Genomic DNA, 24,465 nt, shown 5'->3' with positions numbered 1-24,465 from the left:
CTAATCCCAGCTCTACCACTTGTCTATTATGTGGCCCTAGGCAAGTTGCTTCACTTCTCTGTGCCTCAGATAAAATGGGGATTGAGACTGTGAGCCCTATTTGGGGCATGGACTATGTCCAACCTGATTAGCTTGTATCTACTCCAGTGCTTTGTACGGGCCTGGCACATGCATAATAAGTGCTTAACAAACACCATTAAAAAAAAATTGCCAGGCTGCAGTTCCATTTTTGTTTTATGATACCTGGAACTTTCGGAAATCTTCAGAAGTGTCACAAATGGCAAATTACCCACCGGTTTTAAGGGAAATACTTTGGTAAGGAGAAGAGACCCTGGGCAATGATTCTCTGATGACTCCACAGCAGGATGGCCAATTTTTCTTCATCGGAAGTAAAAGATTCACGATGCCCCTCCCTGGCCTCAGCAGGCACACAACACCATGAATGAAGGATAAAATGAGGCTCTGCAGTCTACAGAATAATTCTAGAGCTGCAATTCAAAATTTCAACTAAAAACATTCTCATTTGTCTGTCTGGCTCAACCCGATTCCTGTTGGACCGCTGGCCTGTAGATCTGCGTTGATTTGCATGGCTACATTAAGGCGATCATTATTCAAAATATGACTTGGTGATTAATTTATAGACTAGTCATCTTCATTTTTCTCAGATTAAAAAATAGAAGGCACAAAATAATTTGAGGGTTTGGCTTTTGAAAGAGTCGCAAGATTTTGTCTATTTGGTTGATTTTGAGTGAGCATGTTCTTTAAGTGTCAAAATTCAGTTCTCCCACACCATATTTTGAAGAATGTTAATGCTATAGTCAATGCTTCTCAGAGAAAAGGGGATATTGAATGATATTCTTATAGAAATTGTGCCGAATTGTTTCACCAGTTCAGAATAATCTTTAATTGCCCCAACCAAAGAAAAATATTATTTAATTGTGTATAACATTTTATTCCTATTTCAGGATACTGATTTGAGCTTTCAAACCCCACTTGCTATCCAGTATATTAGTCTGAAAGAAGTGTTATTGTTCAGTCTGAAGTCTGAAGATGTTGATGCAAGATTTTTTAGCATTCATAAAGGCAAACTGCTGACATTCAGGTAGTAATCTGATTCTAGTTTCTAATAATAATAGTAATAATAATGATGGTATTTGTTAAGCACTTACTATGTGTCAAACACTGTTCTAAGCACTGGGGGAGATACAAGGTCATCAGGTTGCCCCCCGTGGGGCTCCCAGTCTTAATCCCCATTTTACAGATGAGGTAACTGAGGGGTCCCTCAAGGTTCAGTTTGAGTCCCCTTCTATTTTCCATCTATTTTCCACTCCCTGGAAGAACTCATTCGCTCCCATGGCTTCACCTACCACCTCTATGTAGATGACCCCCAAATCTATATCTCCAGTCCTGATCTCTCTCTCTCTCTCTCTCCACTCTCACATCTTCTCCTGTCTTCAAGACATCTCTCCTTGGATAACCTCCCATGACCTCAAACCTAACATATCCAAAACTCAGCTCTTTTCTTCCCACCCAAACCCTGTATTCCCCCTGACTTTCCCATCCCTTTAGAAGGCACCACAATCCATCCTGTCTCACAAACCTGTAACCTTCACGTTATCCTTGACTCCTCTCTGTCATTCAATACACATATTCAATCCACCACTAAATCCTGTCAGTCTCACCTTCACAGCATAGCTAAAATCCACCCTTTCCTCTCTATCCAAACTGTACCATGTTAGTACAGTCACTCATCCTATCCTACCTAGAGTACTGCATCAGACTCCCTTACTGACCTCCCAGACTCCTGTCTCTTCCTACTCCGGTGCATACTTCACTCGGCTGCCCGGATCAGTTTTCTACAAAAATGATGGGGACACATCACCCTGCTCCTCAAAAACTCCAGTGGTTGTCCATCCACCATCTGCATCAAACAAAAATTCTTCACCATTGGCTTTAAAGCACTTCACAACATTGCCCCTTCCTACCTCACTTCACTTCTCTCCTTCTACAACCCAGCTCACACTTCACTTCGCTCCTCTAATGCTAACCTTCTCACTGTGCCTTCATCTTGCCTATCTCACCACCGAATCCTAGCCCACATCCTGCCTCTGGCCTGGAATGCCCGCCCTCCTCAAATCCCAGAGACAATTACTCTCCCCCAATTCAGAGGCTTATTGAAGTCACATCTCCTCCAAGAGGCCTTCCCAGACTAAGCCCCACCTTTCCTCACCTCCCACTCCCTTCTTTGTCGCCCTGACTTGTTCCCTAGCTGAGTGACTTTGGGCAAGTCACTTAACTTCTCTATGCCTCAGTTACCTCATCTGTAAAATGGCGATTAAGACAGTGAGCCCCACATGGGACAACCCGATTATCTTGTATCTACCCCAGTGCTTAGAACAGTGCTTGGCACATAGTAAGCACTTAATGAATACGATCGTTATTATTATTATTATTCTCCCGCTCCAGCCCCTCCAAACTTTTGTACATATCTGTAATTGTATTTATTTCTATTGATGTCTGTCTCCCCGCCTCTAGACTGTAAGCTCATTATGGGCAGGGAATGTGTCTGTTTATTGTTGTATTGTTCTCTCCCAAGCGCTTAGAACAGCGCTCAGCACAAAGTAAGCTCTCAATAAATATGACTGAACGAATGAATGAATATTAGAAATTTGTGGTTTTGCAAAGTCTGAAAAGAAAAACACCTGTGAAATATGTGATTCGATTGCTTAAATGAAAATCTTGTTCAAGTGCTCTGAAGCTTTATTTTTATTTTTATTTAGCCCTTCTGGATCATTGGTGATAGAGAAAGTTTTCCAACATGATTATCCCCCAGGTTATGCATCCTCTGTCTTTGCAACCATTGTAGAGAAGATTCCTGTTAACACCCTGAAGGAAAGCCCTTGTTTGAATAGCTTTCTAACTGTTTCGAGAAATTCAAACTCAACCTTTACACTCACTACCCAACCAAATGGTAAGATAAAGGTGTGGATGATCGATTGCAATTAATGAAATCATAAGTTGGGTACAAGATGCCAGTTCTTGCCATTTTAAAGTATGTTTCCATGCATATTTAACTTTCAAGTGCATTAAACCACAGGACCTTGATAAAAAAAGCTACCAGAGAAATAGAAAATGATTTATGGGGATCTAGGAACAATAGGAAATTGAGTTGGGAAAGGTCGTGCATGATAGGAGACAATAGTGTAAGTTGAAATGACTAGAAGTGCCAACAAAGTTTGAACTGGAATATAATTTATCTTTGTTCCATTTGTTCATGGGTGATAGGTATTCCAAATCATGACACTTTTGTCAATTTAGTAAACATTTTAAATGTCTTGCTTCTTGAGCCAGTTTGGTTGAATATTGCCCATTTAAATACAATATGGCTAATGTCTTTTTGACACTGGAACAGTCCTGTTTGAACTTGCCTGAATTTAGGGTTGAGTCTACCAGCCCATTTTCCCCTAAATATGAAATTTCCTTTATTCTAAATTTACTTTTATTCCATTTCATGCCTGCTTTGCATTCTTTGATAAATTCAAGACTCATATTCTTCTACTGATGTACCCTAAATCAATATGTCATCATCAGGTTGCACTTTTATATCACATGCACCTTCCAAAATTTGTTGAGAACTCTTATAGAAAGCTTGATGAGCAGAGCAAAATTAAGTGATGCAGCATTCCATATGGGCGAGACATTCCCCAAAGTTTAAGAGGCGAGTAAAGGAGATGAGGGAGAAGACAGGAGAGGGTAAGGGATGTTTGGGTCTGCATATCTGCAACTGGGGCAACTGCCACTATTCTGAGTATTGAGGCTACAAAGTCGGGGGTTGCTGACCAGATGAGGCAACCTCCAAGCTCCAGACCACTCTCCTCTACCCTCAGCTGCCTGACACAATACTGACGAGGTGAGCTACTGTCCTTGCTGTCACCCCCCTACGTCTTGCCCCTGGGACTACCATCAGGACTAATAATAAAAATAATAATAATTGCATTTGTTAAGCACTTACACTGTGCCAAGCATTGTTCTAAGCACTGTGTGTAGGGGGGAGATACAGGGTAATCAGGTTGTCCCACATGGGACATTACCTATTTTACAGATAAGGTAACTGAGGCACAGAGAAGTTAAATGACTTGCCCAAAGTCACACAGTTGACAAGTGGCAGAGCCAGGATTAGAACCCATGACCTCTGACTCCCAAGCCCATGCTCTTTCCCCTGAGCCACATTGCTTAGCAACTCTCTCCTTTTCCCCACCTTGCTCCCATCTCCCTTTAATATTTGTCCTTACAGTATCAGCCAGGCAGATTAAGCGAGAAAGAAGTATTTGGCTCTCCTAAAGGACCATAGTGTAATCTTTTCTATGAGTGGATTATTGCTCCATTTAGATACATTTATTCATTTCTTTGGGATCCAAACACTAAGCAATATCTGTCTTCTCTGAGACTGTAAGCTCACTGTGGGCAGGGAGGGTGTCTGTTATATTATTGTGTTGTATCTCTCAGGTGCTTAGTACAGTGTTCTGCACACAGTAAGTGTTAAAAAATTACAATTGATAGATTGATTGATTGATTTTACTAATCCATAGTTTGTTTACAGTTGGATCTTGCTATCATGTTGTGTTCCTTCCCTGATAATTAAACCAGGCAAGAGAAATTTTATATGATAATAACTGTTTTTGTTGGAAAGTTTGATACTATTTACAAGTCAATTTCTTCTGCTGCTCCTTGTTATTTGCTCTCTACTCTCTGCTATATTAAAAATAATTCATAAAAGCAAAACTAAACCCTATGATAGAAATGAAATCTGAATAATTAGTTTTATGTATGTCTGATCAAAGTTTTCGATTGACATTTATGATGATGAAGATCTGAATTTGTGCAAGTGTGTCCTCAGGCTCTGTGCTAAATACCCATCTTTAAAAATCCAGCAAACTGCTGAAGATATTTTACTACTTTGCTCGGTAAAAACATAATTTTACTTTTTTTTTTGCCCCAGATTCAAAACTGAAGTCCAATTTTAAAGTCTCTGATATTGAGAAGACTGTGGTGATTCCCGGTTACAGCAGCTTCCTAATTTTTGAGATTATAAATAACAATTCTGCTTTAGCCTATGCTACCATGCCAGAGAGAATACCTCTCCAAACCATGCCAAAAGACTTCTGGTTTATATATGACTTTGGAATAAAGGCTGGGAGGAAGTGGAAAATTTCTCAAGACCCTTGTAATTACTGGTTTCAACATAAGAACAATCAATCATTAAATGTCATTAAGTACGTTGATCTGGGGAAAACTAAGAATTTTACATTCAGAACCATCCCTATTAGACAAGGTCAGCCACTTTACATTTACTTTTTCTTCAATTCTGTAATCCGTTCCTTTCAAAGCTGCAAGAGGTTCATGTTAACGAATGCTACAATATTGCTTACCTCTGACTAGCCATACTTCTTAGGGCCCATTCTCTATCCCTTGAAATATTTTTGTTGCTTATATAATAATAATTGCAGTATTTGTTAAGCGCTTACTATGTGCCAAGCACTGTTAAGCGCTGGGGTGGATACAAGCAAATAGGGTTGGACACAATCCCTGTCCCATGTGGGGCTCATAGTCTTAATCCCCATTTTACAGATGAGATAACTGACTTGCCCAAGTCAGAGGAGTGAAGTGACTTCCCCAATGCCACACAGCAGACAAGTGGCGGTGGCAGGATCAGAACTCATGACCTCCTGACTCCAAGGCCTGTGCTCTATCCACTACACCATGATGTTTAGACTGTGAGCCCATTGTTGGGCAGGGATTGTCTCTATCTGCTGCCGAATTGTACATTCCAAGCACTTAGTACATTATTCTGAACATAGTAAGTGCTCAATAAATATGATTGAAAGAATGAATGAATGCTTTTCCCTTTAGAGTTTCCACCCATACTTTATAAAATCCCCTGTTAAAAAATCCTTTATAAAATCCTCCTAGCGAAGAAGACCTGGGCAAGCCTATTTTAGATCTAGACCATTAGAAGAGCTACTCAGCACAAGCAGCATATGTACAGAATTACCTCATTTACTTTAGGTATTATTTAGGTTTAGGTATTATTATTATTAGTAATCATATCTATTGAACCCTCACTGTGTGCAAAGCACTGTACTAAGCAGCTTAGATACCTCACTGTTACCACAAAGTTCTTGTCCTAAATTCCGAATCCCTTACTTGCTTTGCCATGTATTTCTTCACCTGACTTTTGAGTCTCCCCTTATCTTTTATTGGTTCTGAGTTCTCCAGGTAATGGACCAGACCACTTAATAAATGGATTTTTTCTGGTCTCTATGGTAATTGTTCCCCTGACTACACAGACCTGACCCAAACCCTTAGGAGGTCCTCTGGGTAAAGACTGCTTGGGCCCCAAAATATATGCCTCTTCCCCATTTCTGGCAGTTGTGAGGGGAGTCAGGGGTGGGGGAGAGGAAGAGGAGGGCACAAGTTTTAAGATGGGAAAGTGCTGCCCCTGCGACTGACTGTCTGTACAGTCTTTTCTCTTAGTACACCTTCAACAGTCTGAGATAGGCTTCCCCAGTTAGGGCTTTTGCATAACCTATTTACAACTAATTATATGAATTGCTCTTATAGCTGTATTATTCGGTATTATTCGGATGAGTCCATACCACTGATTGATTGATTGACTGATTGAGTCATTTGACCTCTGCTTCTCAATTTGACTGTGAGCCCGTTGTGGGCAGGGATTGTCTCTCTTGGTTGCTGAATTGTCCTTTCCAAGAGCTTAGTACAGTGCTCTGCACACAGTAAGGGCTCAATAAATATGATTGAATGAATTAAATGAAATACTTGAGAGTTTATTTGCCTTTGTTCCTTTTGATTCCACAGCCATATCAGAATTCCAAATGCCACTTCTAGATGTAATAGTTGGAAATCCAACCTTGCTGGAAGTAAAAACCAAACAGTATTGGGATGACATTGACAGTTATACAATGGAAATCTACGTCAAGAGCAAATTTCTCCAAAAAGTAAAATTGAATTTTCAGGCTTGCCAATGAGTATTTAAAATTTTTGGTAACAGGTTTTGGAAAACTGTCATGGGGAATGTACTCCAGATGAGGATTTGGGATGATTTTGGTTTTAATGTTTGAGGAAGAGTTGCTAATGTTCTTGACAGAAAAGAAGAATCGAAGCAGTGTGGCCTAGTGGAAAGAACGTGGGCCTGGGAGCAGAGGATCTGGGTTCTCATCCTGCTTCTCTCAGGTACCTGCTCTGTGCCCTTGGGCAAATCACTTAACTTCTCTGTGTCTTAGGTCCCTCATGTGCAAAATGGGGATTCAATACACGTTCTCCCTCCTGCTTAAACTGCGAGCTTTATATGGCACCCATTTTTTTCTTTGAAATGGCATTTGTTAAGTGCTTACTAGGTACCAGGCACTGTACTAAGTGCTGGGGTAGATACAAGTTTATCAGGTTGGACACCGTTCATGTCTTACATGGGGCTCACAGTCTTGCTCCCCATTTTACAGATGAGGTAACTGAGGCACAGGGAAGTTAAGTGACTTGACTTGCCCAGGTCACTCAGCAGAGCAGTGGCGGACTCAGGATTAGACTTCCAGGCCCCTGCTCTATCCACTAGATCATGCTGCTTCTCTAACCTGATTATCTTGTACCTAACCCAGCACTTAGTACAGTGCTTGGAACATAGTAAGTGTGAACAAATATTATTGTTATTATTATCATTATCATTATTATTAAGGGAAGGGCAGTGATAAAATAAGTTACATCACCTTAGGCCTTAATGAACTCTAGGAATCTGAGTTCAATTGAGTGTAAGATAACTTGGAAAGTAAAGCAGTGAAATTCCCTGTCATATTATAATTTCCATTACACTAGAGACTCTTTAAGGATAAAACTATAAGGAAATGAAAAGGCAAAGTACCACATACTCTAAGAAAGTCCCTCACTGTCCAAAAATATAGTCACTCAATAGTCATGAGCCTGACCTCAACAGGTTTTTTGGTTTGGGCTAACTAGACGACCACCTCATACCATGCACAAGATTTTAGGATTCCTATTCTTATATCCCCTGCAACACTATGATTTTCTATTTCCCCTACAGTTCCTCTTAATAGTCCCTATCCATTCATTCAATCGTATTTATTGAGTGCTTACTGTGTGCAGAGCACTGTACTAAAAGCTTGGAAAGTACAATTGGGCACCAAATAGAGACAATCCCTACCCAACAAAAGTCTCACAGTCTAGAAGAGGGGGAGACAGACAACAAAACAAAACAAAATAAGTAGATAGGCTCCTCCTGACTCCCAGTACCTAAAATCTGCTCCTCTTTTGATTTTTCTATTGTTAGTCTCCACATTATTGTAATTAGTTCCTTCACATTTTACTCCTGCAGAAATAGATTTTAACCAAAATATGGGAAAAGACCTAATCTAACACAAAAAAAGACTTTGATGTATTGTTACTCCACAAACTCAAGTTTTCAAGACATATGCTTTTGTTGAAGACACATTGTTTTAGAATTGTTGAATCTTTTTACAATGTTAGTGAACCAATCCTTCTGGAAATGTTGGCTAAAGTAAAAGATGTTGATGGGCTGATTGCCGTGATTCCTTCTATGATTCCATTTTTCTGTGATTTTTTTCAATTCTAAATAACCTATATCTAAACTGTAGGCTCACCCCTAGACTGTAAGCTTATGGTCAGGGAACATATTTACCAACTCTTGTATTCACTCATTCATTCAGTCGTATTTATTCAGCACTTACTATGTGCAGAGCACTGTATATTACAGCGCTTGGGAGAGTACAGTATAACAATAAGCAGACACATTCCCTGCCCACAATGAGCTTACAGTCTAGTGGGGAGACAGATGTTAATATAAATAAATAAATTACAATACATAAACTGTAAACTCTCCCAAGTGCTTAGTACAGTATTCTGCACACAGTAGCGCTCTGTAAATACCATTGATTGTTGCTCTTGCAAATATATGGATTTCTAGATACCACCTTTAGATAGTCCTTCTTTCCATTAGAACTCAGTGACCTCATGTCTCCTCTTATGACATAGCTTTATTTCTAAAGTTTTTCTCCTTTGTTACAATATGTGGACTTTGAAATGATGTGACTCTCTCTCAGGGTTCAACTTCAATTGCGATAGTTATCTGGAAGGCATCAATAGAATGTCCTGTAACAACAGTTATCCTAACACTGAAGAGCAGTTGTAGTTATGGTAAAAGAATGATATTTGCTTCCCATGAGAAAATGATGCACCCAAATTCAACTATGGGTCATGAGAGTGAATATGACACAAAAATGAAAAAATTACCGGTAAGAAACGTAAGCAGAGTATTACTATCGTGCAGTTAATCATCACTTTGTCCTTTAGCTCCTTTATGGTTGTAAAATTGCATGAGGCTCTGAGGTGGGGTTGAGGGAAACCTTTTCAATAATTTCAATAAGTGGAATGATTTGAAAAGTAGAAATCTCATTCCTTCTCTCCCTCAAGTACTTCCAAAAAGAAGTTGATTTCCATTTAAAGTTCAGTAAATCGTAATTATTATCAAATAGGAAGTCTTTGGTTATGAATAAGAAATCTTTGTTTCCTTTGCCTATTTGCCGCAGAGTGTCTCCATTAGAAAACTCAGCCCCTTACAATGTCACTTTGGTATCTTATAAAAATGTTAATTAAGGTTTGTTACAAATTATATGAGTTTCACTGATCATAGCATTTGCTGTCCCTCAAAATTGCAAACATTGAAAAGCTTTGCAGAGAAGAAGAGAAGAACTCTTTCTTAATTGGGGCTTAGGTAGATATAGTGCAAGTTTTGATGACTTCTGATGTGCTTTCAAAATTTTTTTTTTAATTTTGACTCTTCTGTGCATGTTTTTACTTCAATTTTGACTGGTTTTCCTGTTTGAACCACGGACCTCTTTCTTAAAAGTAGCTTGCAATTCTACTTCTAGGTCCTCAACATTATCTCTCACCTTCATCATCTCACCTTTACTCTCTTCTCCCTGCCCCTAGGTTGGTGTGTATTTATGTGTTTTGAAGATGGGTTTTATCATAAAGAGGGAATCAAAGCATAGAAAGAGAAGGGATTAAAGAAGCAGGCCAGTGTGCAAGGAACTGTTGCTTGCAGTGCTATTTTAGGCACATTCACATAGTCAAATAAGGATTCATTGTCAGCAAGAAGTTTCATTTGGATAAACTAGTGGCATTAATTTTCTTAGGAGATTTCAATATGAACCACTTAAAAAATGTATTTCAATACAGTTTTTACCCATTTGGTCAATGGTTTTGTAGGCCACCTTCAATAAACACTAAGTACCAACTCTTCCTGCTCCTTTCCCAGTTTAGAAGACCAAAATCTAGTCTCAAATCTAGTCTCTTAATGTTCTGCCCAATTATTCCCCTTCGTTGCCTTTACTGCTGAGTCTTCTCTTCTTTCCCTTTCCTCTGCTTTCCACCCTTCTCCTCCCTGTCTTTCTGCCTCCGCCCCTCCACCAACACCCTTTCTACTCTCTCCATCTCCAGCCCCTTTCTTTGTCCTCCCTCTCTGGCCTTAACCCATGGTGAGCTAAGATTTTTATTTTTAATGGTATTTGTTAAGTACTTACTATGTGCCAGGCACTGTACTAAGCCCTAGGGTAGATGCAAGTTTATTAGGTTGGACACAGTCTCTGTCCCATGTGGAGCTCACAGTTTCAATCCCCATTTTACAGATGACGTAACTGATATCTAGAGAAGTGAAGTGACTTAGCCAAGATCACACAGCAGACAAGTGGTGGAGCTGGGATCATTATATTGTATTCTCCAAGTGCTTAGTATAGTGCTCTGCACACAGTAAGAGTTCAATTAATCCAATTGACTGACTGGCTGACTGGGATTAGAACCCAGGTCCTTCTGACACCCAGGCCTATGCTCTATCCACTAGGCCATGCTGCTTCTCAAAAGTGAGCTAAAGAGCCACCTCAGGCGATACAGTTGAACTTGTTTGGGTTCTCTCCTGCCAAACCTGCTGCAGACCAATGTAGCAGGACACTACCCCTCAGTCACAACGTGCTGACGACCTCAGCGGTGGTGGCCAGGTCTTACTTCCACTGCTGAAGAGCAAGAGAGGGAAAGCCTTCTCAGCAGCCACCACCGCTGCTGCCACACCACTATGCCTGAACGGTTTCTTCCTGGCTAGGTTGGAAGTACATCACCCAGCCATGGTGGAAAACCCCCATTGGGGCCCAGAAAATCAATCAGTGGTATTTACTGAGCTCTTACTGATACTGTACTAAGCCCTTGAGAGATTAATAATAATAATAATGTTGGTATTTGTTAAGCGCTTACTTGGTGCAGAGCACTGTTCTAAGCGCTGGGGTAGATACAGGGTAATCGGGTTGACCCACGTGAGGCTCAAAATCTTCATCCCCATTTTACAGATGGGGGAACTGAGGCCCAGAGAAGTGAAGTGACCTGCCCCACAGTCACACAGCTGACAAGGGGCAGAGTCGGATTTCGAACCCACGACCTATGACTCCCAAGCCGGGGCTCTTTCCAATGAGCCATGCTGCTTATCTGTACAGTTCAAGTACAGTTCAGTAGAGCTGCAGATGAAGAGCATAAACTTGTCTTGGTGCAGCCAAGTGGCCAAAATAATAATAGTGATGGTATTTGTTAAGCGCTTAAGCTGAGGTAACTGAGGCACAGAGAAGTTAAGTGACTTATTGCTGCTCACCCCCCACCATTGCCACAAGTTGCCATCATTTGCAGTTCATCCATGGCTCAGGCCACAGTGTCAGGGACTGGCAAAGAGCAGAGGAGAATTCATTCATTTATTCAATCATGTTTATTGAGTGTTGACTGTGTGCGAAGCACTGTACTAAGTGCTTGGGAGAGTACAATATAACAAAAAACAGACACATTCCCTGCCAACAATAAGCTTACAGTGTAGAGATGAGGAGGAGGAGGAAGTGGAAGAGGAGATGGAGATTCGTATCCCCCTCAGCTTCCCCCTTGATTTTATCTACGATCTTGCTCTTATCTCTCCTTTTGGCCCCCTTTCCTTTCCTCCTTTCTTTCTATGCCTTACTCTTGCCCCACTGCTGCCTCACCTAAGGATCCAAACATCTTGTCCCTTCCTCCAATGGCCCTTATTTCCACCTGTTTCACAATCCTACTTCCATCTAGACTATTTCTAGATCATAGAGTCCTGGTTTGTGTTCCCCCATTCTTAGACCACAAAATATAAATGAAGAAAGGCAGGCAGGCAGGCAAGCCAGGGCAGGAACCCTGTAAAGTAATCGGAGCTGCTCTAGTAGGAGGGGAATCTGTTGGTTGCAAGGGGTGGAGACAGAGTTTTACCTAGATATGTCTGCACAAATTGCTCACTTCTCCCTTCCAAAATGCTTTCTCCTGCTTGCACTATGCTGTGGGGAGAAATGCTGTTGGGAAATGACTACTCCCTCTCTCCCTCCCTGTTTCCCACTTACCCACCCCCATTGGAAGCAGCAGGATTGGGTGACCAATAAGGATGGTGTCCAAACTGATTATCTTGCCTCTACCCCAATGTTTAGAATAGTGTTTGACACATAGTAGGCATTGTAACAAATACCATATAAAGGGAAGCCACACTGCCAACACTCAGTACAATTGTGGCTAGAAATGAGGCCAGACTATCAAATGTAATTGAAATGGCATTGTATATTCCCTATCTGACAAATATTCCTACTTGTCTGTGTTATTTCTCATTTTAATCTACTCTATGCAGGTGAACTACAGGCCTCCATCTAATTTGGGAATAGCAATCCCACTCACGGATAACATCTATAATGCAGATCCTAGCAAAGGCAGACCTAGAGACTATTTTCCCAAATCTCGAGTAAGTCATTTCCTGCATTTATACCCAAACTATTCCTTAAACAAAACCAACACACCAAAAAGCTCACTTTTTATTTTGGTGAAATGTGGGAAACAACATTATCAAGTAATTACGAAGCATCTACCATGCAGGATTCTTGCTGAGTGCTGGGCAAGCAAACTCAGGCTTAATTTTATGAAGACAGGAGAAGGAGGAGGGAACAGAGGAGGCCCAAGCATTAGGTACACTTTCCTGGCTCTTTGGGTTGTTAGCCACTGGACTGTATTTGGAACCTCCAGCTTCTTTTTTTTTTATGGTATTTCTTAAACACTGGGGTAGGTACATACCAGGTCCATAGTCCATGTCTCACACCAGGCTCACAGTCTTAATCCCCATTTTACAGATGAGGGAACTGAGGCACAGAGAAGTTAAATGAGTTGCCCAGTGTCACACAGCAGGTATGTGGCAGAGCTGGGATTGTAACACAGGTTCTCTGATTCCCAGACCCATGCTCTTTCCACTAGGCCATGCTGATTCTCTTCTAGAAGCCTTTAAGAAAATAGTCAACCATCGTTTTAAGATAGTTTTAGGTGCAGTTTTTCCCGGAGGCAGAGGATTGAACTAGATGGTTCTACTGTAGCACTGTAGACTTGTGGAGACAGGGACAAAGGAAATCTGATAGCTAACTTTCAGTATTAAAGTCCTGATCTTCCCCAAGCTAATGAAGGCCAATATGCCACAAAAGGAATGACTAAGGGTGAGAAGATGTTAATTATTTTTTTCTTATATATCATCTATTTAATAGCAACAATAATAATAATAATAATATTTCTTAAGTGCTTAACTATGTGTCAAGCACTGTACTAAGAGCTGGAGTAGATACAAGATAATCAGGTACGATCTGGGGCTCACAGTCTAAGTAGAAGGGATTAATTCATTCATTTAATTGTATTTTATTAACCGCTTACTGTGTGCAGAGCACTGTACTAAGCACTTGAAAAGTACAATTCAGCAACAGAGACAATCCCTACCCAACAATGGGCTCTCATATGACAGGTATTGGTTCCACATTTTGCAGATGAGGGAACTGAGGCACCGAAAAGTGAAGTGGCTTGCCCAAGATCACACAGCAGATAAGTGGTAGAGCCAGAATTAGAACTCTGATTCCCGAGCTCAAGCTCTTTCCAATAGGCCATGCTGCTTCTCAAATTGCACTTCTGTATCTCAGGCTTAATTTTTAAAAACAACAACAACAAAAAACTTAGATCTTTCAATTTGGTTGGTCACTTAACAAGGCTACTGAGTTTAGGATCACATTGTCACAGCCCACCTCCTTGTCTCTCCAGCCAAAATTGCCAAGATCTTCTCCGAGGTCAATTTATGACTCCTTGGAAACAACCAGTTGTTTGTCACCTACATTTTCCGCTCTCCTTTCTTCTGAAAAGAAAGTGTTAATACCTTAAAGCATGGCACAGTGGATAGAGCACGGGCCTGGGAGTCCGAGGATGTGGGTTCTAATCCCGGCTCTGCCACTTGTCTGCTGAGTGACTTTGGGCAAGTCACAACTTCTCTGTGCCTCAATTACCTCATCTGAAAAATGGGGATTAAGACTGTGAGCCTCACATGGGACAGGGACTGTGTCCAACACATTTTGCTTCTATCCACCCAGCACTTAGTACAGTGCCTGGCACATAGTAAGCACTTAACACATACCATAATTATTTTTATTATTATTAAACAGGAAGAAATTGGCCTTATGGCCACAGAGTGCCGATTATAAACTCTGCTAATAGTGATGTTAAAAAAAAGGTTCAGAAGAACTCTTCAGAGGCGAATAACAGAGGTCACAGATAGGAATAGGATATCCCTCTGAGTCTAGATGTAGCCAGTGGTCCAGATAGCCCCAGGCTAATGAAGGATTGTGTTGCCTTTCTAAATGGTGATTCATTATCATTAGCAACTGGAGGATGGTCTTCCTCAGGCATGTGAAAGTGATGCCTACATATAGTCCACTCATGCCACTCTGCATGTTTGCAGGAGACTCTTCTTTTTAAAAGTTGCTCATTTCTAATCATTTATTTGTAAAATGATTACAGTACCAGCCCAATACATTATTAATTAGAACAAAAGGAAATGGAGCTGGAGAATAAAACTAGCTATATTGATCTCCTGCCAATATAATGTTAGCGGGCAGAAACTTCCATGAGGGCAGGGACAGTGATCCAGGATTTAGAAGTCGAAGAAGCCAGGAAAGGATAGATGACACCGTCAGAGGGAATATAGATTGCGGGTTGGTGAGACAAAGACATGTAGGCATGCACTTCTCATGCACCCAGATACACTGGCTCTCCTCTCACACACACACATAGTCTCTTATGTATACTCTCTCACATTCCCTCTTACATGCAATCGTAAACATTCTCAAACTTGATCATATATCCACAGACTCCCCTCTCCCCATGCTTAAGTGGAACCATAGTGCTGACATGGTAGTTTTGAGATATGAGCTAAAGAGAAAAAAAATGTCAGGGATAGTGGAGATGGGCTTTCAGAAGGGCTTTGAAAATAGGGATGGTGGATATGACGGGAGAACAGGAAGAAGGACTGATACAAGGGGTCAGAGAAGAGATAAATGAAATGCATTGAGTAGGTTAGCTTGAGGAGAATGAGGAGCATAAGATGGGGATGGGGAGGATGGGGTTGTGGAAGAAGGGAATGAATAAGCAGGAGGGAGAGGGCTGATTGAATGCCTAAAAGTCAATAGTCAGAGGTTTTGTCTTGATGTGGAGAGGAATGGGTAATGCCTGAAGATTTTTGAGGAGTGAGGAGATGTAAACAGAACTGCGTTTTAGAAAAATGATCCAGGCAGCAGACCGCAGAGGGGTGAGACAGGAGGCTAACTTCCCCTGGATCTCCACCAAATGAAACTTTTAATTTGTAGAAATCATGTAACAGATAGGAAAAATGACCCCTTTATCCATTGCTCCTTGCAGCTTACAGGCAAATACAAACAGTGTGCTAACAAGACCTCTCGAGCTGAATGCAATTGCACGGAAAACCAGAAGTTGTCAGACAATGTTGCTTTCTCGGACTGCAAAGAGGAGGTAAAATAATTTAATTGCATTTAAACATACGACTTCAGAGTGAAGTCCATAATCTTTTTGACATGAACAAAATATTTCAAATTCAGGGAGTCATATGCTTATTATGCAAGAATAACTGAGGACTCAGAAAATTATATTTGAATATTTCAAATGCTTAGGATGGTGTTCCAGAACTCTTCCCCTTTTGTTTTACCCTACTTCCCCTGGGTAGTCGTTGCTTTTTAAGTCAAGAGTGTCACTGTAATTTATATTTTAGGTTCCACGTCAGAAGTTTCCTGTTGTCAAATATCCTATCATTTTGGGAATCGTGAGTGAGGATGGGTGGATCCCATTGGAACCCCCGTATCTTATCACTATGACAGAAGTGAACAACAGGGAAACCTGGAAGCTAAGTAAGGCTCTAACATCTGTGGAGGTTTCTCATTTGATGCCAAATGCTATATATCATTCATTAATTTACCAGTTTGATTCTATGAATCCATTTCCCATCCCTTCCCAACATATGATCAGCTAGTTCCCACATGTATAGCCATTCTTTGAAGAAAAAATGGGTAACAGTGAACGTGTCCGTGTCTACCCTGCTGTTTCTAGGCTTTGATTTAGCACCACTCCAAAGTAATAATGGTGGTATTTGTATCTGTTAAGCGCTTACTATGTGCAAAGCACTGTTCTAAGTGCTGGGGGATACAAGGTGATCAGGTTGTCCCACGTGGGGCTCACAGTCTTAATCCCCATTTTACAGATGAGGGAACTGAGGCCCAGAGAAGTGAAGTCCCAGATTCTGTGGCTTAGCAGTTGATACAGAAGGGATTCGACTTAAGGAAATTTGAGAACAACTTTTCTGTTCTGGATCAGACTCCCCCAGAGAGCATTCCATCCCCAGTGATCTCCAAGGGGAGCCTGCACTTTTTTGAGGACGAGAAAAGAGGGAGCCCAAATGGCAAACTAGCAAATTCTTCTTCTTCTTCTTATTAATCTCAAGTACCACCAAGTCATTTCCGATTCAAAGCGACTCCGTGGATATACTTTCTCCAGAACATCTCGTCCTCTGCCAGCAACCTCTACCTCTCTCTAATGAATCACTGGAAGGCATCATCAAGCCTTAGAGTCCTTCCCCACTTAAGTTCCCCCCTGAGAAAACACGGCCTTGAGAAGGTAGAAGATACAAAATTGAAACAAATTTTTTTTGTCTTGTAGAAGATAACGAATCACTGGGCGTGGAAAAAATGAAAAAGTATTTAAAAGAAGAAAATAAACTTACGGTTTACAATCCAAAGGGCCTGAACCTAAGCATAATGGTAAGTTATTTTTTAAAAAGCTTATACAAACATTACAATATGGGTGAACTGTGATTACCTTGTGCCACCATGAACATTTTCGAAAGTGCTTAATTTAAGTTTGAAGAGAATATTTTGGTGGTTTATAAAACTATAATCCTGAGGGGAGTGGTCAGTTTCTTGAATTCTATGATGTACATACAAGTTTTAGAGAATGGGGGAACCAATCAAGTAGAAGCAGAATGATGTCCTAGGCACTAAACCTACATTGGTCGATTACAGTTATATTTTCCAGCTTCTTTTCCCTTAAAATTCACTTTAAAAAAACCCAGCGCCAGCTATGAGGCTCCTTCAATTTAAGCCCTGAACCATGACTTGGGTTTACTCGCCCTGTCCTTACCTAGACTGAGTATGGCGTAAGCCAAACCAGCATGGCATACCGGATAAAGCATGGGCCTGGGAATCAAAAACTTAGGGGTTCTAATCCCAGCTTCCTCACTTGTCTGCTGTGTGACCCTAACCTTGTGCCTCAGTTACTGCATCTATAAAATGGGGATTGAGACTGTGAGCCAAACATGGGACAGGGACTGTGTCCAACCCCATTTGCTTGTATCTACCCCAGCACTGAGTACTGTGCCTGGCACATAGTAAGCGCTTAACAAATAGCATAATTATTAGTATAAATAAAGGTAAAACTCTCATACCTATCTCCCAACATTTTAGTTACCAGGTCAGGTATTGTCCAAATTGTGAGCCTCCTGAGAAGAAGGGATTATGTCTAATACCCACCTCTGTATTATTCTCTCCCAGTGCTTAGTACAGTGTTCTGCACACAGTAAGTGCTTAATAAATATTGTTACTCGTACTGGTAAGAGGTGGGTGAAAATTGCCCAAAATACTGGAGCAAAAGGGTAACTAGAATATTTTCCCTGCTACAATCCAACAGCTCTCGGGAAATGTCTTAGGCTTTGAGCCTCCTAGACTGTAAGCTCATTGTGGGCAGGGAATGTGCCTGCTAACTGTTGCATTGTACTCTCCTAAGCACTTAGTACAGTGCTCTTCATGTAGTAAGAGCTCAATAAATACCACTGATTGACTGAGCATATACAGATGCTCAATTCCACTGGTGGATTGATCAGAATGCATGGTCATTTTTCTGATGTCTATAACTCCTAGAAACACTAGATTACATGGGGAAGCAGCATAGCGTAGTGGATAAAGCACAGGCCTAGGAGTTAAAAGATCATGGGTCTAAACCCGACTCTGCCACTTGTCTGCTATCTGGACTTAGGCAAATCACTTAACTTCTGTGGGCCTCAGTTACCTCATCTGTATAATGGGGAGTGAGACTCCGAGCCCCACGCGGGACAGGGACTGCATCCAACCCGATCTGCTTGTATCTTACTTTGTCCCTGGCTCATAGTAAGCACTTAACAAATACCATCATTGTATTATTATTATTATTATGGACTCTCCCTGAGTCCTGCTCCTGTGCCTACTTTGTCAGGTGAGTCAGGATTAGGGGAAGAGAGAGATAAAGAGGATCACCAAACTTTTTGTGCTCAGCATCATTTTTTAAACTAAGTATTAGTGGAATCTCCATTAGCCTTTTGTAGAAAATTACCCTCTGTAATTGTCCTTTTTTTAACACTAGGAAACAAATGTGTTACCAAATATTAACGATTGTATTTTTCCATAGGGTTCTGAGCTTTTCCATTTCAGAGTGACTACTGTTCCTGGAGTCACCTTTTGTCCCTTAGTGGTGGAATTTCAGGTAAAGTGAGTTCCCTAAAGTTTTCACTGTCATAAGTTTGCAAATGGTTATCCTGCACCAGGATTCTTCAATCATTCAGTAGTATTTACTGAGCCCCTATTTTGTGCAGAGCGCTGTCCTGAGTACTGGGGAAAGGTAGAAGGATGATAGCCTGAATCCCTGAGCCTTAGGGCACTTCCATCTAAAACTGAGGGGAACTGGCAACAGACACATAAGGAAGAGAGAAAAATAATGAATGTAGCAAAAACAAATAAGAAAAGAGATGCTCTCTAAAGAACAGAATCCAACCCCCAGGTTGGTGTTTGAAGGATGATAGCCTGAGTCCCTGAGCCCTAGGGCACTTCTATCTAAAAATGAGGGAAACTGGCAACAGACCCATAAGGAAGAGAGAAAAATAATCAATGTAGCAAAACAGATAAGAAAAGAGGTACTCCCTAAAGAACAGAATCCAACCCCCAGGGTTGGTGTTTGAGGGAGGTCAAGTGTTTCTTTCCTTCATGGATCTGGGACTGTGATGGACTGTGATGTGATGGAGCCCCCCCAAAACCACCAGGCTCATGCTGCTACTGTTTCTGACAGCAGGGCAGGATTTGACCCCAGTGTGTGGTAGGAACAAGGGGGAAGCAGCGTGGCTCAGTGGAAAGAGCCTGGGCTTCGGAGTCAGAGGTCATGGGTTCGACTTGTCAGCTGTGTGACTGTGGGCAAGTCACTTAACTTCTCTGTGCCTCAGTTGCGTCATCTGTAAAATGGGGATTGACTGTGAGCCTCACGTGGGACGACCTGATTACCCTGTATCTCCCCCAGTGCTTAGAACAGTGCTCTGCACATAGTAAGTGCTTAACAAATACCAACATTATTATTATTATTATTAACAAGGTGGCATGTCCTTTTCAGACCTGATACCCCAGTTGAGTAGGGGCTGTCGGGGCCACGTGGCTCTACTAGGGCCAGAATTTTTAGAAGCTTCTGTCCATACCCCATCCTCCACACCGAGCTACCTCCAACCTAGACAAGGTTATGGCCAGGGTTGGAGAAGCAAACTTGAGCCTGGACAATCCATTGTGTTCTGCTTTCTTGGTATTCCCAGAGAACTACTACATCCATTGCTGCATGAGTTGAAGAGAATATTAACAACTATCAACAGAAAATACCCACCTGTATTTTTTTTAACCAGGCTTAGTTCCTACCCACTAAGCGTTTACAGTCTTAAGAGGCTGTGTAAGCGATATAGCCAATTCACTTGGCTGGGTTTTCCACTCCCCGTCCTAAGAGAACTCACAGCGATATCCCTCTGAGTCTAGTTGTAGCCAGTGATCCAGATAGCCCCAGGATTGTGTTGCCTTTCTAAATGGTGATTCATTATGCTCCTTCATCATCATCAGAGATGGAAAAAGAAACCGTGTGGCCTAGTGGTCATGGGTTCGAATGCCGGCTCTGCCACTTGTCAGCTGTGTGACTGTGGGCAAGTCACTTCACTTCTCCGTGCCTCAGTTACCTCATCTGTAAAATGTGGATGAAGACTGTGAGCCTCACGTGGGACAACCTGATTACCCTGTATCTCCCCCAGCGCTTAGAACAGTGCTCTGCACATAGTAAGCGCTTAACAAATACCAACATTATTATTATTATTAGTGGATAGAGCACGAGGCTGGAAGTCAAAAGCACCTGGGTTCTAATCCCAGCCCCAACCATATGTCTGCTCTGTAAGTTTGAGCAAGTCACCCAACTTCTTTGTGCCTCACTTACCTCTGTAAAAAGGAGAGAAAAACTGTGGGACTTGGACGGTGTCCAATTTGATTACCTTGTATCTACCCTAGCACTTAGCACAGTCCCTGGAACATAGTAAGCAATGAATAAATACTTTTTTTTTAAAAAAAAAGCAATGATTTTTTCCATTTGGAAAGAACTTTGCGCTCTTAAACCAAAGATATATTTAAAAACAAATGAAAGCTAGACAAAGCTGTTGGGCATACCTATTTCAAAAGTCAAAAATGTCACCTCCTATGGAGATGGGGACATGCTGGGAGAGATGTGTCCATAGTGTTGCTATAGGTCAAAAACGACTCGACAGCCTAAGACAAGAGAAGAGTGTGATCCACTTTACTGAGGATTTGACTACAGTTCTGGGGAATCCACATTCCATGAAAAAAGGGGCCCATCTTTGAAATAATCAGACCTCCTGTGGATCCTGCCAAAGGTCACTTCTGGAAGAACAGGGCCAAGGAGGTTCTGGGGAGGACTCCAGGAATCTCCTCAACACCTTCTTTGCCAGAGGCACTTTTGTGGGTTACAGGGCTACTGCCACTTTAGCACTTTTTCTTCATGGTAGAGCTATATTATAAAAGAAGAATGGGGAGAAGGGGGAAATCTGCCTCTGAACCCTCCCCATTTGGGTGAAGTATAGTGTAATTAGTCAATAGAGCACGGGCCTGGGAGACAGAAGGACCTGGGTTCTAGACCGGCTCTGCCACATGTCTGCTGTGTGACCTTGGGTAAGTCACAACTTCCCTGTGCTTTAGCTACCTCATCTGTAAAATGGGGATTGTGAATTTGAGCCCCATGTGGGATAGGGGCTGTGTCCAACCTGATTTCCCTGGATTTCCCTGATTTCCCAGCGCTTAGGACAGCATTTATCTCATAGTAATAAGTGATTAACAAGTACCTTGATAATAATAATAATAATGATGATGATGGTCAGAGAACAGGCCTCTCCTTCCTCCATCCTTCTCCCGACACCGCATTTCAACTCCTTTAGAATGAATGAGTCCAGCCTTGAGGGCTTCAGTTCAGTTTCAGTTTTGAACCTGTAGTGTTCAAGTGTGTTTCTGCAGGGCGACAGTTCTTTCACTCCCTGGAGAAGCTGTCAAACTTGAATTAGTAGCAGAAGCAACAGACAACTGGGCTAATACCGTCAGCTAATGTTTCCGTAATTCCTTGTAAGAATCAATAGCGTCTCTGCAGAGCAGTTGGGCTGCTCTGTTCTTCCAAAGAACGCATTCTCCCAAGGTTTGCCAAATGAGTAATGGAGCCAATTGACAGCCCCAGTAATACCACCTAAGGTGATCTGACACTGCACTACAATGAACAGTCCCGCCATGGGAGTGTCATGTATGAAAAATGAAAGAAAGGATGATTGTTTACTATTCACCCAACATAAATTGTTCCCCATTCTCAATGAAGCAGGATAGTGTAGTGGACAGAGCCCGGGACTTGGAGTCAGAAGATCATGGGTTCTAATTCTGACTCTGCCACTTGTCTGCTGTGTGATCTTGGGCAAGTCACTTCACTTCCCTATGCCTCAGTTACTTCATCTGTAGAATGGGGATTGAAACTGTGAGCTCCATGTGGGACCTGATTTGCTTGTAAATCACCCCAGTACTTAGTCCAGTGCCTGGCATATAGTAAGCGCTTAACAAATACCATCATTATTATTATCATTATTGTTATTTTTATTCATAGTCTGGTGGCTATTTCCAAATTAGAATGGACTTGCATATCCACACCCCCAAACCCAGATTCCTGCTGTGGGTAACTCTGGACCAGAATTCCACCAAATGTTAATAATATCCCTAGATTTATATGAGCAATATAATTACTATATATATATATATATATATATATATATATGTTACTATTGTTCTAATTAGGGAGCTTAGACCAACTTAACCATTCATGCTCTCCCTCTTGCAGATTTATGTTGATGAGGTGCCAATAGCATTTCCAGGACGCTCCCTTATTGCCACGACAACAGCTATATTCCTGGGAGGGTTTATCTTCGTAACATTCTTGATAAAAATGTATAACATACATGCATGGGACAGTTTTAAAACTATGCTAATGAAGAAGGTCAAAATATCTGTATCATCTTCCTCTCTCTCAGGACAATCTTTCTAGACATAAATTTGCAGGGTGAAATGTATAGAATGAAAATACTGGTGAAGTAATATGCATTTTACCTTGGAAATATTCTGGGCATTTCAAAATCTCATCTCCATCACAAGGTGTTGGTTACTAATTATACACACTAAATAGCCGTGCTACTGATTCACCTTTTTCTGGCATTTCAGTCTGTTTTTGGTAAATCTTTTACTTTCTGTTACACAAAATCCCTTTTTGGAAACATAGAGGACATTGAACAGGTCAAGATTTGAATGTATAGTTTATTTTCTTAAGTTTCTAGAATATAGTGAAGCCTTTTAGGTTTGGGGGAGTTTCTGAATTTTCCTGCCCCCTTCAGCTCTTTCTGTCTTATTGGTAATAGTACTATGTTGGGATGAAAGAAGAGGGATAATAAAAAAGTTTGGTTTTAATAAAGATGTTTGTATGGATAAAAGTGTCATTTTAAAGTTTTCATCTCCCCATATATTCTAGGTTCTCACCGACCATCATTTATTCAACATCCACAAGATATCTAACACTACACTATATACTAGACTAGACTCTACGCTCGTCATGAGCAGGGAACATGTCTGCCAACTCTGTGTTAGTGTACTCTCCCGAGCACTGAGTGTACTGTGCTCTGCACACAGTAAGTGCTCAATAAATTCCATTGATGGATTATTTACCAAATTTAGATAAAACATAGTTGCTAAATTGAGGGAATTTATCATCCACCCCACTCTGTGATGCCTAGGAAAATTCCAGAGATTCAGTAGTTCTGAGAACTTAAAAAATTTGAATAGAATCAAATGGGGATATCAAATAGGATTTAACATGATTGCACCTGCCAATGGATAAACTATCTGGACAAACAGACATTGGAAGTGTCACTGGTCTGCACTGAATTAGGCTGTGGATACTCGTATATGTGTCTTGGACCTCGCTACAATTTAGATGTTAATCCATGGTCTGTTTGTGGAAGACTGTTGACCAGTACAGAGTAGGCTGGGTTATCGTATGCTTTGGCTGAAGAAATTGTGAGTTATATGCCTCCTGATGTCTCACCAACAGTATTCGCTTCAGTTTGACATGCATCATCTGCAGGCATACCCTGGGTTTAGGCCACCCCACGATACCATCACAATTATCTAGAGAAGCAGCATGGCTCAGTGGCTAGAACAAGGGCCTGGGAGTCAGAAGAAACTGGGTTATAATCCCAGCTCTGCTGCTTGTCTGCTCTGTGACCTTGGGCAAATCACTTCACTTCTCTGTGCCTCGGTTCCCTCATCTGTAAAATGGGGGTTAAGATAAAAATAATAACAATAATGTTGGTATTTGTTAAGCGCTATTTGCAGAGCACTGTTCTAAGCGCTGGGGTAGATACAGGGTAATCAGGTTGCCCCACGTGAGGCTCACAGTCTTCATCCCCATTTTACAGTTGAGGTCACTGAAGCACAGAGAAGTTAAGTGACTTGCCCACAGTCACACAGCTGCCAAGTGGCAGAGGTGGGATTCGAAGATTGTGAGCCTCATGGGGGAAGCAGCATGGCGTAGTAGATAGAGCTCAGAACT

The 24,465-nt window shown here is 41.4% G+C and overlaps 1 protein-coding gene across 8 annotated transcripts in view; it reads left to right on the top strand.

Annotated features, from left to right (window-relative positions):
- Positions 1 to 23,342, top strand: part of CATSPERB (cation channel sperm associated auxiliary subunit beta) — a 65,793-nt gene extending 42,451 nt beyond the window's left edge. For 7 of the 8 annotated variants that reach the window (XM_016226196.3, XM_016226193.3, XM_007660514.3 and 4 more), the window contains 11 exons: positions 966 to 1,102; positions 2,781 to 2,971; positions 5,000 to 5,332; positions 6,877 to 7,016; positions 9,147 to 9,338; positions 12,770 to 12,880; positions 15,853 to 15,963; positions 16,220 to 16,355; positions 17,161 to 17,261; positions 18,940 to 19,014; positions 22,705 to 23,342. In XM_016226196.3, coding sequence (XP_016081682.2) covers positions 966 to 1,102; positions 2,781 to 2,971; positions 5,000 to 5,332; positions 6,877 to 7,016; positions 9,147 to 9,338; positions 12,770 to 12,880; positions 15,853 to 15,963; positions 16,220 to 16,355; positions 17,161 to 17,261; positions 18,940 to 19,014; positions 22,705 to 22,908 — 1,731 coding nt within the window. In that variant the 3' untranslated portion in view covers positions 22,909 to 23,342. The remainder of the gene's footprint in view (positions 1 to 965; positions 1,103 to 2,780; positions 2,972 to 4,999; positions 5,333 to 6,876; positions 7,017 to 9,146; positions 9,339 to 12,769; positions 12,881 to 15,852; positions 15,964 to 16,219; positions 16,356 to 17,160; positions 17,262 to 18,939; positions 19,015 to 22,704) is intronic. The other variant, XR_003757521.2, reaches the window with a different exon arrangement.
- The last annotated feature ends 1,123 nt before the right edge of the window (positions 23,343 to 24,465 follow it).

Source organism: Ornithorhynchus anatinus, chromosome 1 (assembly GCF_004115215.2).
Source record: "Ornithorhynchus anatinus isolate Pmale09 chromosome 1, mOrnAna1.pri.v4, whole genome shotgun sequence".
NCBI classification, from domain to species: domain Eukaryota; kingdom Metazoa; phylum Chordata; class Mammalia; order Monotremata; family Ornithorhynchidae; genus Ornithorhynchus; species Ornithorhynchus anatinus.
Note: the sequence above shows the minus strand (reverse complement) of the source record. Positions and strands in the feature narration are given on the sequence as shown.